This window comes from Vanessa cardui, chromosome 14 (genome assembly GCF_905220365.1).
Source record: "Vanessa cardui chromosome 14, ilVanCard2.1, whole genome shotgun sequence".
In the NCBI taxonomy this organism is placed as follows: Eukaryota; Metazoa; Arthropoda; class Insecta; order Lepidoptera; family Nymphalidae; genus Vanessa; species Vanessa cardui.
In genome coordinates, this window is record NC_061136.1 from 7,921,951 (window position 1) to 7,935,609 (window position 13,659).

General features: G+C 31.4%; 2 protein-coding genes across 2 annotated transcripts; one reads left to right on the forward strand and one right to left on the reverse strand.

Moving 5' to 3' along the window:
• Positions 1-5,124: 5,124 nt before the first annotated feature.
• On the reverse strand, positions 5,125-5,574 carry LOC124535403. Its single transcript, XM_047111612.1, has one exon. It carries the CDS (start codon positions 5,572-5,574, stop codon positions 5,125-5,127), a length of 450 nt encoding a protein of 149 aa, XP_046967568.1.
• A 1,934-nt stretch (positions 5,575-7,508) lies between these two features.
• LOC124535404 (odorant receptor 46a-like) lies at positions 7,509-11,965 on the forward strand. Its single transcript, XM_047111613.1, has 9 exons — positions 7,509-7,691; positions 8,411-8,540; positions 8,856-9,060; positions 9,661-9,783; positions 10,339-10,461; positions 11,179-11,278; positions 11,355-11,459; positions 11,653-11,808; positions 11,912-11,965. The coding sequence occupies exons 1-9, from the start codon at positions 7,509-7,511 to the stop codon at positions 11,963-11,965; spliced, it is 1,179 nt and encodes a 392-aa protein (XP_046967569.1).
• The last annotated feature ends 1,694 nt before the right edge of the window (positions 11,966-13,659 follow it).

A 13,659-nucleotide genomic window follows, 5' to 3' on the forward strand; every position in this document is an offset into this window, starting at 1 on the left:
ATCAAGAACTACCACTGTTTCGGAAAGCAGCCTCCAGTGAGAAAAATAGGCAAGAAACTCAAATAGTTGCACTCTTCAAATAAACAGATTTACAATACTGTCACAATTCCTATTTGATTTAATAGGAATTGTTATTAACAGGATTATCCTGTGATTTAACTCGAGTCTAAATCCGCCGCTTTTTTCTAAAAAGTATTCTTTTGACGAATGATATAAAAATTTATTAATCAATTTAGTCACTATAATTTTTTTAAACTTAAATAACATTATAATCCTTCCCAACCAAGTTTGTAAACCAATGAAATAATATTATTAAAACGCATGACCCAAAAAAAAACATATTTCAAATACTTTTTTAGGATACAATCTGTGATTGATATGACCTCTAATAGAGAAGTGGAATCAAATATTTGCATTGAATGAAAAACGTACTGCCAAAACAATTTTCAGAAAGCTTTCAAATTTTGTTTTTTGGTGATACATGAATGTTAGAGTGATATTAGTACTGATTGGTAGAATTGCTTTTTTATCCATTACAAAATGTCGAATGTACCTTAGGTAGGATTTTTTTTTTGTTTTTATTTATTCTCGATATGGTACAGAACTTTGCTATAACAGAAAAAATGTCACACTGAACTATATCGTAAATTAAATTGTTTTGTTTGTCGGCTGTCGAATTCGATAGTCGTAATTGTAGTCGCTCGATTTTCAAACAGTGAGTTCGAAAACCAAATGAAAGGCATTTTAGGTATATTTGATCCCCTACTGACGACCTACCTTTGCCTATGAATAGAATCTAGATTTAAACAATCACAATAAAAATATGCCAGTTACAGATTACGGTGGCAACGCCGACGAGGAGACATTGCTAAATTATGCCATAGCCAACGTAGTGGATTTACTACTAGGTTAATTGGGGTACTGCAATATTGGCTGCCAAATAGAACGTCATCCTCTCACATAGATACTAGCATATTAAGTAAATAAATTTGTTCTTACAGGATACCTATGTACAACGCATTATTAACTTCGTGTCTGAAATCATAAGTCAACAATTATAAGTATCGATAGTTTGAAGGGGAATAGTTCCTGAGTGTGTGGTACTTATCGAGACGGACCATCACTAAGCACTAGTAGCGTTTCGCCCTGGATCCTTTAATGTTCATATATCGATTATAAATTTGTTTTCGAAACAGAGTTGAAATCTTGTATATTAATAAACATAAGTAGTGATGACCGAAATTTGCTTTTTAAACTCATCAAGCACCATAGGGATTTAGTCGCAAGCGCTCCACTTAAAAATTCCTCTAAAGAATTATAAAGAAAGTGGTGTCATCTTGGAAGCGAATTCGTTGGAATCTCAACGGTTGGTTTAATTAGCCGGTGTAATGAATGTCGAGGCACGTACGCTGTAAATGCGGCCCATTACCTGCGTAATTCACGCAACGATAACAAAGGCTCCAACGAAATTGCTTGTGTAGATGTCTGAGACTAAAATGCCGCGAGTGAAGGTTCCTTATCTTTTCAGATAAAGACAAATAAGTATCTTTGGTCCATGATATTTCATTATTTCGTCAACGGAAGAAAATAAAACCGGAGTTTGTGTATTTAAGTTATTATGTCACTACAATTCTTGTACACAATAGATTTAATTATAAATATAGTATAATACTTTTTTAATTATATATTATACGTCAAAAAAGAAATGGAACTACAATACAATATATTATCCGAATTTACACTTTCCTTTATGTACCGAGGATTAAGCTAGCATTATTGATCCTGTTGAAATAATAATTGAAGATTTATGAAATTATCTTGAAGTTTCGAGCATTGAAACACATTCTATTAAGATTATTTAAAAAAAAAAAATGTTGCTTATATTTAAAATGGCATTGTATATAGCTCTGATTGAACCATTTGTGCTATTAAAATAATAAAATATCAGTTTAAATTTTGCTGCATAAACATACTAGTGTAGTATACATAAACATACAAAAAACTACATAATACGGTGCCTGAATAGCCTATTTTCCTACTTGAATAATAATAGGTTATTGTATTACGTTTAAAACAATAAATATATAAGACGCACGATAATCTTATTGCAACTAAAACTTATAACGTATCTGAGAAAATTGTTAAATAGTATAAAATTTTCTTTTATATACTTTTTGTTTCTCAAATAATTAAACTTTTGAGTGAGCAAATTTTTATTCATTTTTAATTATTAGTTGAATTTAAATATACTGGTAATATTAAAAACCTTAATTTGTGTATTCTACTCAATCATAAGATTATGGAAAATATTAATAGGACAGCAATAAACGATGTTCTACAGTATTATAAATTAATAAAATAATAGTTCCTAACAATACTAAGATTCTTATTGTTATATATACTCCTAAAGATATAACATACCTGCGGTATACGATGACCTATTAATACTATACTATGTTCATCTTTACATACAAATAAATAAGAGAAGCATATGGTTCGCGTCTAAACTTCGTGCAAGAATAATCTAATATTTAATTTTCACTTAATTTTTAAGGTCTATATAACATTGTCTACATATTATTGAAAAACGATACAATATCTACTATCCTTACAACAAGCTGTAAGGAGGAAGTAGGAGGCCTTCCTTATGACCAGTAGCATATAATAAGAGCATAAGTCGATAAAGTTTAGCCTGGGATGACTTGTCTTAATTATACTTTTGGTAATATATTTTGATTATAGATTTACATACGGTGTTGTGTATGTATAGAATAGAAGAGAAGTTATTGTAGAAGTTCATCATTACATAATTCTACTTACATTACTTTTTTTGTCTTGTAAATAAGGTTCTGTATCTCTACAGGAAAAATGGAACCCTTATAGCAACAACTACTCCCAGGTTTTCCGCTTGTCTGTAATATGGTCATTTATGTCACATTCGTAAACGTAATTAAAACCTACGGAGTACTTCTCATTGATATATAATCATTAAATTTAACAATAAAACCAAAATCAGTGTTAGAATAAGCCGAACGTTATTGTTACGTCAGAATTTCATTATTTATCAGTTTGGTTGTACTGAATTGTCAGTACGGGATTCCGACTCACCTTTTTACCACGCTTACCTTATCTTACCTCTTTTTTTTAATATATTTATGTGTTTAAGTCATTTTACAGTTTTTGGCATATCATTGAATAATTGTGTTGTCTCAAAAAGGCTATACCTACTTATATTTTAAATTGTGACTTAATATTCGTCAAATATTTTCTCACTATTTTCTTTACTAAAAGACATCTCAAGAATGAAAATAAAATGTTTAGATTTGAAAAAGTTATTCTTATATAGTTCTGTAGTGGGCGTGAGGTTATTGTAATGACACAGTGCTTTAGATGAGTTTATTTTGGATCAATATTTTCTTAAAGATTAGTCTATGTTAAACATCCCGATATCTCTCTTAGTTACTCTAAATGTGGTTTAACCAGGACATTAAAAGCGTCAAAATTGTACCGGATAGCATCTTGCTTTTACAAAATATTAAAGCTTTGTTGAAGTATAATTTGGCCGCGTGTTGTTACGCTCACTACACAGATTTATCTCGGGTAAATTACTCTACAGAGGCTCTTGAGTACAATGAGTCTCTCGCAATTACAAATGTTTGAGACTAATGATTTTATTTGCGTTTGTCTAAAATCAAACAACATGAAATCAAAATATTATAGTAAAATAGGACTAATGCCTCCATTAATTGTCATAATAGACCAACGGAAATATTTTCTGAAAAAAAAAATAAGGTACTGATACAAAAGTGAATTTGAATTATTTTTTAGAATACATTACAATAAGAAAAACTGTTTTGAATTCGGGTAGTTCATTATCTTATCATTTAAACTTTTTAAAATGCTAACGATAATTATATGTTAATAATAATACAAAAATTAAAACCAGGCGTGAAATTAATTCTTGAATGAATATTTCATTATAAAAATAAGGAATTTATCATTGTTCATTACTAAATATCTAATGTTATCCTTTAAGGTCATATCCCATAAACTTATATAATTCATTTTGTTTAATTTAATCCAGACTTTGACAATTTAACAAATATGGGTTAAAGTCATTAGTAGCCCTTTTGAAGTGAACCAATAACACTCTTGATTAGAATGATCTTCCTATCTGGGTTAAGGACTGTTACTAAGGGTTAATGATAATAACGAAAACTAAAAGCTTATCATATCTTTGAATAAGGGTAGAGAAAGTTCGGACAAGAACAATACCTAAACTACGAGGATATTGATGATAACGAATAATTAGTATCTAGTAGATAATATTAATGAATAAGATTTGAATTAGCTATAAACAAAAAAATAGCACAGCATTCCAATTTTTTTTTTTTTGTTAGATAATATCTGACCGAGAGGAACCACGGAGCATCTATCACGAAACAATGATAAACCATATCTGACCTTAACTTATATACTTCATTCTTTATTACTAGAGGTCTACGTCAGCGATGGTCGTCGGAATCTCGCGCTCATCTTGACGTGTAACGCCTATTAATTTTATTTAGTATTTCTATGGGCGCACCACACGGGTGAAGGAATACGCCTCTAGAATTTTACTATTTTTTGCAGGTGCTTGCGGAAGTAGCCATGTCCAGTAAACATATAATTATTATTGTTGTCATCTGATACTCAATATGGGACGAAATGTTTCTACTGTTTGCATATACGCAAGATTCCTGTTATATCTGCGATACAGACAGGGCCGTAGCCAGGATTTCATTTCGGGGGGGGGTTCGTGCTCCAGAAAAAAAAGCAACAGGTTTATTTTAAAATAAAATAAGCATAAATATATTAAAATTATACACAATTTATACACTTTTATTTAAAAGACAACCGACGACTTATTTTATATTATAGGGGGCAAACGAGCACGATACTCATCTGATGGAAAGTGATTACCACCGCCCATGGACATCTGCGGGGCTTGCCGGTGCCGTATCGGCCTTTAAGGAAGGAGTACGCTATTTTTTTAAGGTTCCGAAGTCGTATCGGTTTGGAAAAAGCGTCGGCGAAGGCTGGAAGAAAATGTTTTAAAAATCGTGTTTTGTGGATTTTTGAACATTAAGGTGGTGCGGGTGAAACTTTGACTTTTAGACGAGATGTTAGAAGGTGAAATTCAGTAGCGGGGATTAATCCGAACAATACCTCCGAACATTTTCCATGAAATATTCGGTATAAGATGCAGAGTGATCTAACATCTCTACGCAAAGCCAAATGACTAAGCAGGTCGAAAAGGACAAATGGAAGGAGCTGGTACTGGGGAACACCCGCCCAGAGATGTGAGCAATATTCCACGTGAGGTTCAATTTGCGCTTTGTACAGTTTTAGGCTATGCGTGAAATACTGTATCGACTTGCTAAGTGCACTGAGCTTTTTTGATGCAAATTTGTCTTTGCGTTCCAATTGACCGCGGAACTGAACCATAGCTATGTCTGTTATTTTAGTTCTCTCACAGATAACCTCATTTCTGATTTTATCCACGAGAGAGACACCTAATATAACTCGCTCCATCGCCCGCTGCGCGACCTATAATTTGTGGACTAGCCTCACTGTTAGTGTTCACGTCTCAACACAGTTCGTCATCACCGGTAGGTCGCAATGCTCAAAAACTTTTGTTTTCAAGCGTTGTGGAATCGCCGACGTAAAGACCCGACGGAGCCTTCCGAACGCTGCCCAGCCCAACCGATTCCTCCTATCAATCTCCCTCTCAAAGTTGTGTCGGCCTAGTTGGATAGTCTGGCCAAGGTAATCCTGCACAATCTCGTGGGGGATGCCGTCGTTTATTGAACATGATCTTGGTTTTGTCCAAGTTCATGCCCAGACCGACCCGCCGGGAGGACCCATTTATGTCGTCCTACATTCCGCGAAGCCCTTCCAGCGTCTCTGCAAAAATGACTATATTGTTTACTTTAATGTTCACATCTGCCAAAAAGCTGGTGATCCAATTGCATAATTTCCCGGGAAGCCCGTAGGATGGGAGCTTTGGAAGAAGCGCTTAGTGCCATACGATATCGAAGGTCCAGACTGGACGCCAATGCCTCTCCCTTGCTCTCAACTGCTTCTGCCCATCTATGATTAAGGTAATCTAGAAGATCACCAGTTGAACGACCCCGATAGAAACGAAACAAAGAGGTGATGGTTATTGGCCTATAATTGGATGGGTCTGGGCGGTTGCTCTTTTTAGGGATAGGATGCACCAAAGTAGTCTTCCAGGAGTTGGGCTGCTTTCGTAGTCGGCGACTATTCGGTAAAGAGCGTCGACTATCCCTTTTTTAATTATATAGTATGTAAATTCTCAATAAAATATACATACATAGAATGTATCAGAAATTTTACAATCTGTCTTACACATTTCAAACTGTAATGGCACTTTGTAAAAGGTTTATCCACTTAAGTATCTAAAATTAATAACATAACAATATGACATCAAAAATTAGTATCTTAATAACATGTAATAACGGTATGATTATGCCTTTGCGTAAAATGATTCATTTTGTTTAGATTTATTGTCATATCTAGAGCAAACGGCTTAATTTTCTGAAAAAACCTATAAATGCTTAAGTTTTGTTTGTTTAATTAGCGGAAAATATTTTTTTGATAATACGATAGCGGTTAGCCAAAAAAATTCGGGGGGGGTTTGAACCCCCAAAACCCCCGCCTGCCTACTTAGACACCAGTATGTAAACTGTTGTCAACTCATAATACAAAAACCATTTGCGTTATAACGCAGTAGGTAAAACAAAAAATATTAAAATTTCATTAGTCTATGCACTTAGAACTCTATCCACCCTACTTACTAAAACAATTACGTATGTTCCAGTTACTAATTAGAATATTGTTTAGTATTACACTTTATTATCACAACGAAACCTGCATTTACATTTTACATTAGAAATAAAGAATGAAAAATGTTATATGGTTATAAATTTTTTTTTTTCACCATTTATAATTTTTATTTACAATGTAATATATAATATGTATACCTTTTAGTCATAAAAAATAAGCACAGTTTGACCATTTCTATCTTACTAATTAACTGTTAACACAAACGGTAGAAGAAAAACAAAATAGTACCTAATCTCTCAATGTGTTATGCTAAACACTTGACATAATAAAATGCGAATTTCTTTATATTTAAAGTACTGAAATAATTTTTATTTGCCTCTTCCATACTATTCGTACTCATCATCAAAACTAAAACGATCTATAATTAAAAGCTTTGAGTGACAACAAAATGTTATAGTATCCGTTGCAAATTAAATTAGGTCTTGAGACTTGTTTTACGTAAACACTTCGCCTGAAATCTTTTAAGTGTCGAGTTGTTTGTTGATTCAACGGAATTTAATTTCAGTCTGCTGCTGCCCAAAAAGGTTACAAAGGCATCCTTTAATTTTAGTATTTTGTTTTTTTTTTTTTTTTTTAATCTAAGCAATAAATTTCAGATAATGGAAACAAAACTATCATATAACAGCATATCGCCGCATTTACTGCGTTTACGGTTAGGTGGTTATTATCAAATTGATCCAAGGTCGCCAAAATTAAGAAAAATACTCCATACTATCTATATGCGCATTAGTCTTGCATGGATATTAGTTTATACAATACAACAAGCGATTAAAGTATACGAGGTACAGTAATCAATTTTATTTATACTGGCGACCCGCCCAAGCTTCGCACGGGTGCAATGCTCATACTAAATAAACTTTAAAAAAATATCCTGTTTCTTTACTATATTGTCCATGTATTATTATATACCAAACTTTCCTCTCGAATCATTCCATTTTTTTAAAAAAACCTTATCAAAATCCGTTGCTTGATTTGAAAGATCTAAACATACATATGTATGGATGATAGCGGTAAGCAACTTTGTTTTATACTATGTTATAATGATTCCAAATTAATACAAAAACTAATTAAATGATCCTGTTGATCTGATGACTGATATGTAAGTGAAAATAACAAATTGTGTAGCTCTGTAATTCTTAATTGGTCGAGATATAATTTGCGCTAATATTTTTTACAAATCGTTTAATAAGTGGCTTTGTGCAAAGTCTACTGTGTGAGTACCACCCACCATACATTCCAACGCTAAACAGCAATACTTAGTATTATTGGGTCTTTGGTTTGAAGAGTTACAATGCCCTACGACCAAATAGTCGGTCAGTGTAACAACAGGCATAAAGGCAATAATTTCTTGATGGTATATTGGCGATATCAGGATACTGAATATTTCTTATTAAGTTAAAGTATATGAGCGGTGGCAGCCGACGGATGGTGCATTTGACTAGTATACTCTAATACTGATAGTAGTAGTATTTATTTTACAAGTTCCATGAATTTTGTACAGGTAAGAGAAGACATTGACAAAGTTATGGCAACACTGTTTTTATTTCTGACTCACACCGATTCAATATATAAGCAAGTTGTTCTGACGGTAAGGTCGGATGAGATTGAGGAGTTATTGGATATTATGAGAGGTAAAATATACTTAACATTTATAATATGTATATCACTTTTAATTTTAATTTGGAACGCATAAGTAAATTCATATTTTCAAAACATTTTAAATGATACGTTTATAGGTGCATTATGTTAGCATGGATATATATAGTATACCTTTATTAATTGTTATTTTACTAGAATCCATATATTTAAGACAAATATTAACATCGACTTTAGCCATCGCGTAGTAATATGTGTACATATATAACATACATATTTATAAAAAAACATATCTCTTGATAAAGCTGCACATAATAATTGTACTATTTAACGTGTGTTTTATGTTTAAGGTTCCCTTTACAATCAAGATAATCCTGATCACAAATCATTTTTATTAGAAGTGGCTCGATACAGTCTCCTTATACTTAATCTAGACAACATATTGGCGTTATTTACTTGTTTTCTTTGGGTGGTTTTGCCGTTCGTACTACACTTACAAGGAAAGCCTGTCGAATTTGCTGTTTGGTTACCCTTTGATGTGAATATGGATCCAGTGTAAATAATATTTTTTTATTATTTTGGTTGACGTTCTTGTTAGATGTCTATAATGATGGCACCGTAATTTTTGAATTTCTATTAAAAAAAAGTGTGCTGAAATATGTATGTGCAATGATATGCCGCTTGAAAAAAAAAATTTACTCATAAAATAACATTTTTATGAGGAGGTCCTTTTTTATGTCCGGTTGGCTCCGCTACTTTACTTTATCGAACTTATTAAAACTGTTAATGTGCTCGAAATGTTTTAATAGAAATTCAAAAATTGCGGTGACATCATTATGGACATTCTTGTTAGATCTCCACGTACATTAAATGTAGATGAAAAATTTGACGACACGACAAATTAAATCATAGGGCAATACATATACGTCTATAGGTAAGTATTAATTAAAAAGTAAAAACAAGGTTTTGCTAGTCCTGCAACTGTCCCACTTCACCATTTATTAGATACTAAAATATTTTCCGAAACGCAATAAATATTAATTTTATATACTTTGGTAGTTTGTTTTTCTGTCAAACATTACAAAAAAGTTTAACAATTTATTAATATAGGTATATTGATACCTGTTATATTAATTACATATGTTGTTTTTACAGATTTTATTTCACAGCTCTATACGTGTGGGTGACAACATCATGGCTTGCATTTTGTAATACAAGTATAGATGTTATGGTTTCATTTCTTTTAGCACAATGTAAAACACAACTTTCCATAGTCAGGTAAAATTATCTTTTAAGCCTTTACGAGTAATAACAATTTTACGTGATACCGTTCTTACGACGGTTTACTGAAGCAAACATAATCTTAATTTATCTCGAACCATATTCCTATAATACTATATGATATATTTGCTAAGAATACGCCCTTATTGAATTTTGTTCTGAATTTCAATTAAAAAACAACAATATACCGGTGGATCTTATAAACTTAACATAATTTGTAAGATCCACCGGTAACCGAAAGGCTATGTGGAAAAAGGCTGACATAGTATGAGTATGTTATGCGGAGGAATGAGGACCATATTGGGACCATGTGAGGACATGGATGGACATTGCGGTTAGGTTAGGTTAGATGACGACCTTACGACGATGGATGAATTGTATATAAGACGATATGGCTGGAAATAATGTAACTCGTTTGCGTTCTCTGTCATCTCACAAGTAACATTATATGTATGTAAGAAGAAGAAGACATGCTGCGCCGACCCTAAATAAAATTGGAATAAGGACAGAAGCATGATAAGTTATGATCACATCCACATATACATATTTCAGGCATGATCTCGAACATTTAATACAAAGAAGCCAAGAAGAAAGTGCATCAACTGGCGAGTCTAACGCAGACGTTATAAACAGAAGATTTAATAAAATATTACAACATCATATACAGATTATTTAGTGAGTCCAAATAGTGTTAAATTTTCGGGGAATTTTAAATTAATTTCACGTAGATTTAAAGTGTTGTGTTTATATAAGTATAATAGCGGGCCCGACCCGGCTTCGCACGGGTAGACATAAGTTTTTTTTTTTTAATATTTTGACCCCATTATTTATATTTTTATTGTTGGTCTTTTCTGACACATTTAACAATAGTCATTTAAATATTTTAATTTATTTACAAACCTTAATAAATTATACACCTAAACCATCCTTATGAATCACTCTGTCCATTGAAAACCGCATGAAATTCCGTTAAATTTTTTTTGGAATTTATCGCATACATACAGACAGACGGACACCGTCGGGGGATTTGACGTCAAAATTTCTTTATCAGGCTTGATCGTGAAATATAACGACATTCAATATAATATGCTTACAACCATGAAAGCTTTAAATGTGTGTATATTTAAAAATATTCGGTATACATTTGGAACTATCATGGAATATTAATTGCTTCGTAACGCTTGGGTACATTTTCAAAGCTTCAAATAGAACAGATAATTGAAATATTATTGAATAGGTACCTAATATGTGATCATACCCAACTATCGCACTAAACTTAAATGGTTCCTTCTTACGCAACGTCGAGATTTCCGATAATTACTAATTAACTTGTTTTATTATTATTTTTTGTTTCTATTTTATGCAATATTAAAATAAATACTTTTTTCAAAGTTTTGCCAAAAAAGTCGAACAAATATTTGGCAATGCGGTGGCTTACCAGTTTCTAGCAAGCGGTTGGATTATTTGTACATCGGTGTACAGAATGGTGGAAGTATGAATATTGATGTATCAATTTTTATTTATAAATTTTTCAAAAATTATCAATTACAATGATTTAACTTTTCTAGATGAATCCAGCATCTATTCAATTTTTATCAATGGTATTGTACATTTATTGTATGCTTCTTCAAATATTCATGTACTGTTACTACGGTAATGAAGTTACTCATGAGGTAAATTGAACTAATTATTATCTAAAAAAAATCGGCGTGAATAGTTTAGAAATACTATTATAACAACTCTTTAAAAATAGTCCTGATTATGTTCAAATAATCATGATTGGTACAGAAACAGAGAAGTTTTTTTAACGTTTAAACAGTTGGCACTATTTTGGTAGAGAATACAAATTTTAATATACCATTTCAGAGTAAGAAACTTATGGAATCTGCTTATTTTATGGACTGGCTGAATACAAATGTTAAGCATCGACGTCATCTTATTTTTTTCATGGAAAGAATAAAGTGTCCCATTCAACCTTTAGCAGGAGTTATCATTCCACTTTCAAATGAAACATTTGTTTCGGTAAGAATGTTACTAAAATATAATTTAAAGATTGCCTTTTCAATTAAATACAAAAATTTATAAAATATATTTTTTATGACATGATTGAAATAATTTGTTACAGATAGTGAAAAGTTCTTATACATTCTACGCTCTTTTGAAAAATAATAACTTGTAGATTTCACTGGCACTTACCTATTTGTGAAATAAATTAATTAATAGGGTTTCAGCACATTCCTTCCTTATGAAATGTTTAATATGGATTATAAATATGTAGAAAAACATATTGTTATGCACATAAGATATTAAAGTGAAATCAAATGTAATAAGATGTCTTTTTTTTACTCTTTCTCTCTATATATTATATAACCATATAGAGAGATGTAGGCATACCTACATGTTGTAACGTAATTTCTAATTTTTTTAAACACTCTAAATATTTTGGTTATTTTCACAGTATTATGTCATACGGCATTTTACTTTGGAGTAACGCTGCAGATATTGAATCTATCTTTATTTTACAAAAGAGAGGAAAACCCATCTATTTATAACCTTGGAGCTAGAGACTCTCTTCGGGATGTTATTAACAAAGTAGGAATACTCACTGTTGCGTCACAGTATATTTACAACAATATCATGTATATTCACAATAGTATTGGTCACTTTGATAAAACCAGTGATAATCATTATATGTGCATTAGAAGTAAGGATAAGCTTATAACGGTAAGTTACCGACTCCGCAAAGTCAATAAATCCTTTTTGGGGCAAGATATAATTTTCTATAATAAAATTCCGCAGACATTTCTCACTTTGCCGTTTCGTATATTCGAACCGTTTATAAAAAAATACATTGGTAAAAAAGGCATATTATTCGATACAAGATTATATAGATGATAAAAAAGCGTGGAGTTAATACCTGTTGACTTCCAAGCAGGATATATTAATTTAAATAATTGTTTTAACTAACTTGCCTTTGAATTTATTAAATGTTGAAAAATGGTAACTACTGCGTTTGCCGGTTCTTCTCTGTAGAATCTACTCTCTGAACCGGTGGTAGCTTAACTTAATTGTAAAATGATTATTTAAAAGTGCTTGTAAAAGCTCACTTGAATAACGTTTATTTTGATTTTTGATTAAAAACTTTGTAATAAATTATGATTTATAACATTATACATACATAATTAATTTAAACTATGTAAAACTGCTTGGAGACCTATTACGAAAATAACACGTTTAATAAACAAATGAACTAATTTCGTTGAAAATTATTGTTATTTCTTAAACATGAGCATGAACTTGTAAACAATGTTTATATGCTATCCGCTGCCATTGCTCAATATTCTCAAAATAGCATAAAATAATATATTTCAGTCACCAATAACCAAATTGATTACTGAAATGTATGTAGATATTTATAGATATTCTTCTGCATTTAGGTTTAACACTTATTGAACATTTATCTCTTCCAAATGAAATACATGGACACTAATATACTAATAAATTTCCGTTTGAGGGATTTATAAAAATACATAATCACTACTAATAAGATTAATATTATTTTGGCAATAGTTTCAATATTGCATATAAATCGATAGTAGTAATTAAGATACAGATGTTCTAATATGTCTATAATATATTTATAAATTTTAATGAGCTTCAACAAGTATATTCACCAAAATTTTCCTTAGTGTCGCTAATGCTTGCATGTAGTTAATATTTGCTATGTTTACCCCCAAAATAACTGTTTGTACATGAGTGGTCCAGTTGATTTGGCCCTTTAACAGTTTAATTCTGTTATTTTCCTCCAGCACAAATTGTTTTTAATCTCTTTCCGTGTTTTTTTTTTTTAATTTTGTTATTACATAGTATAAA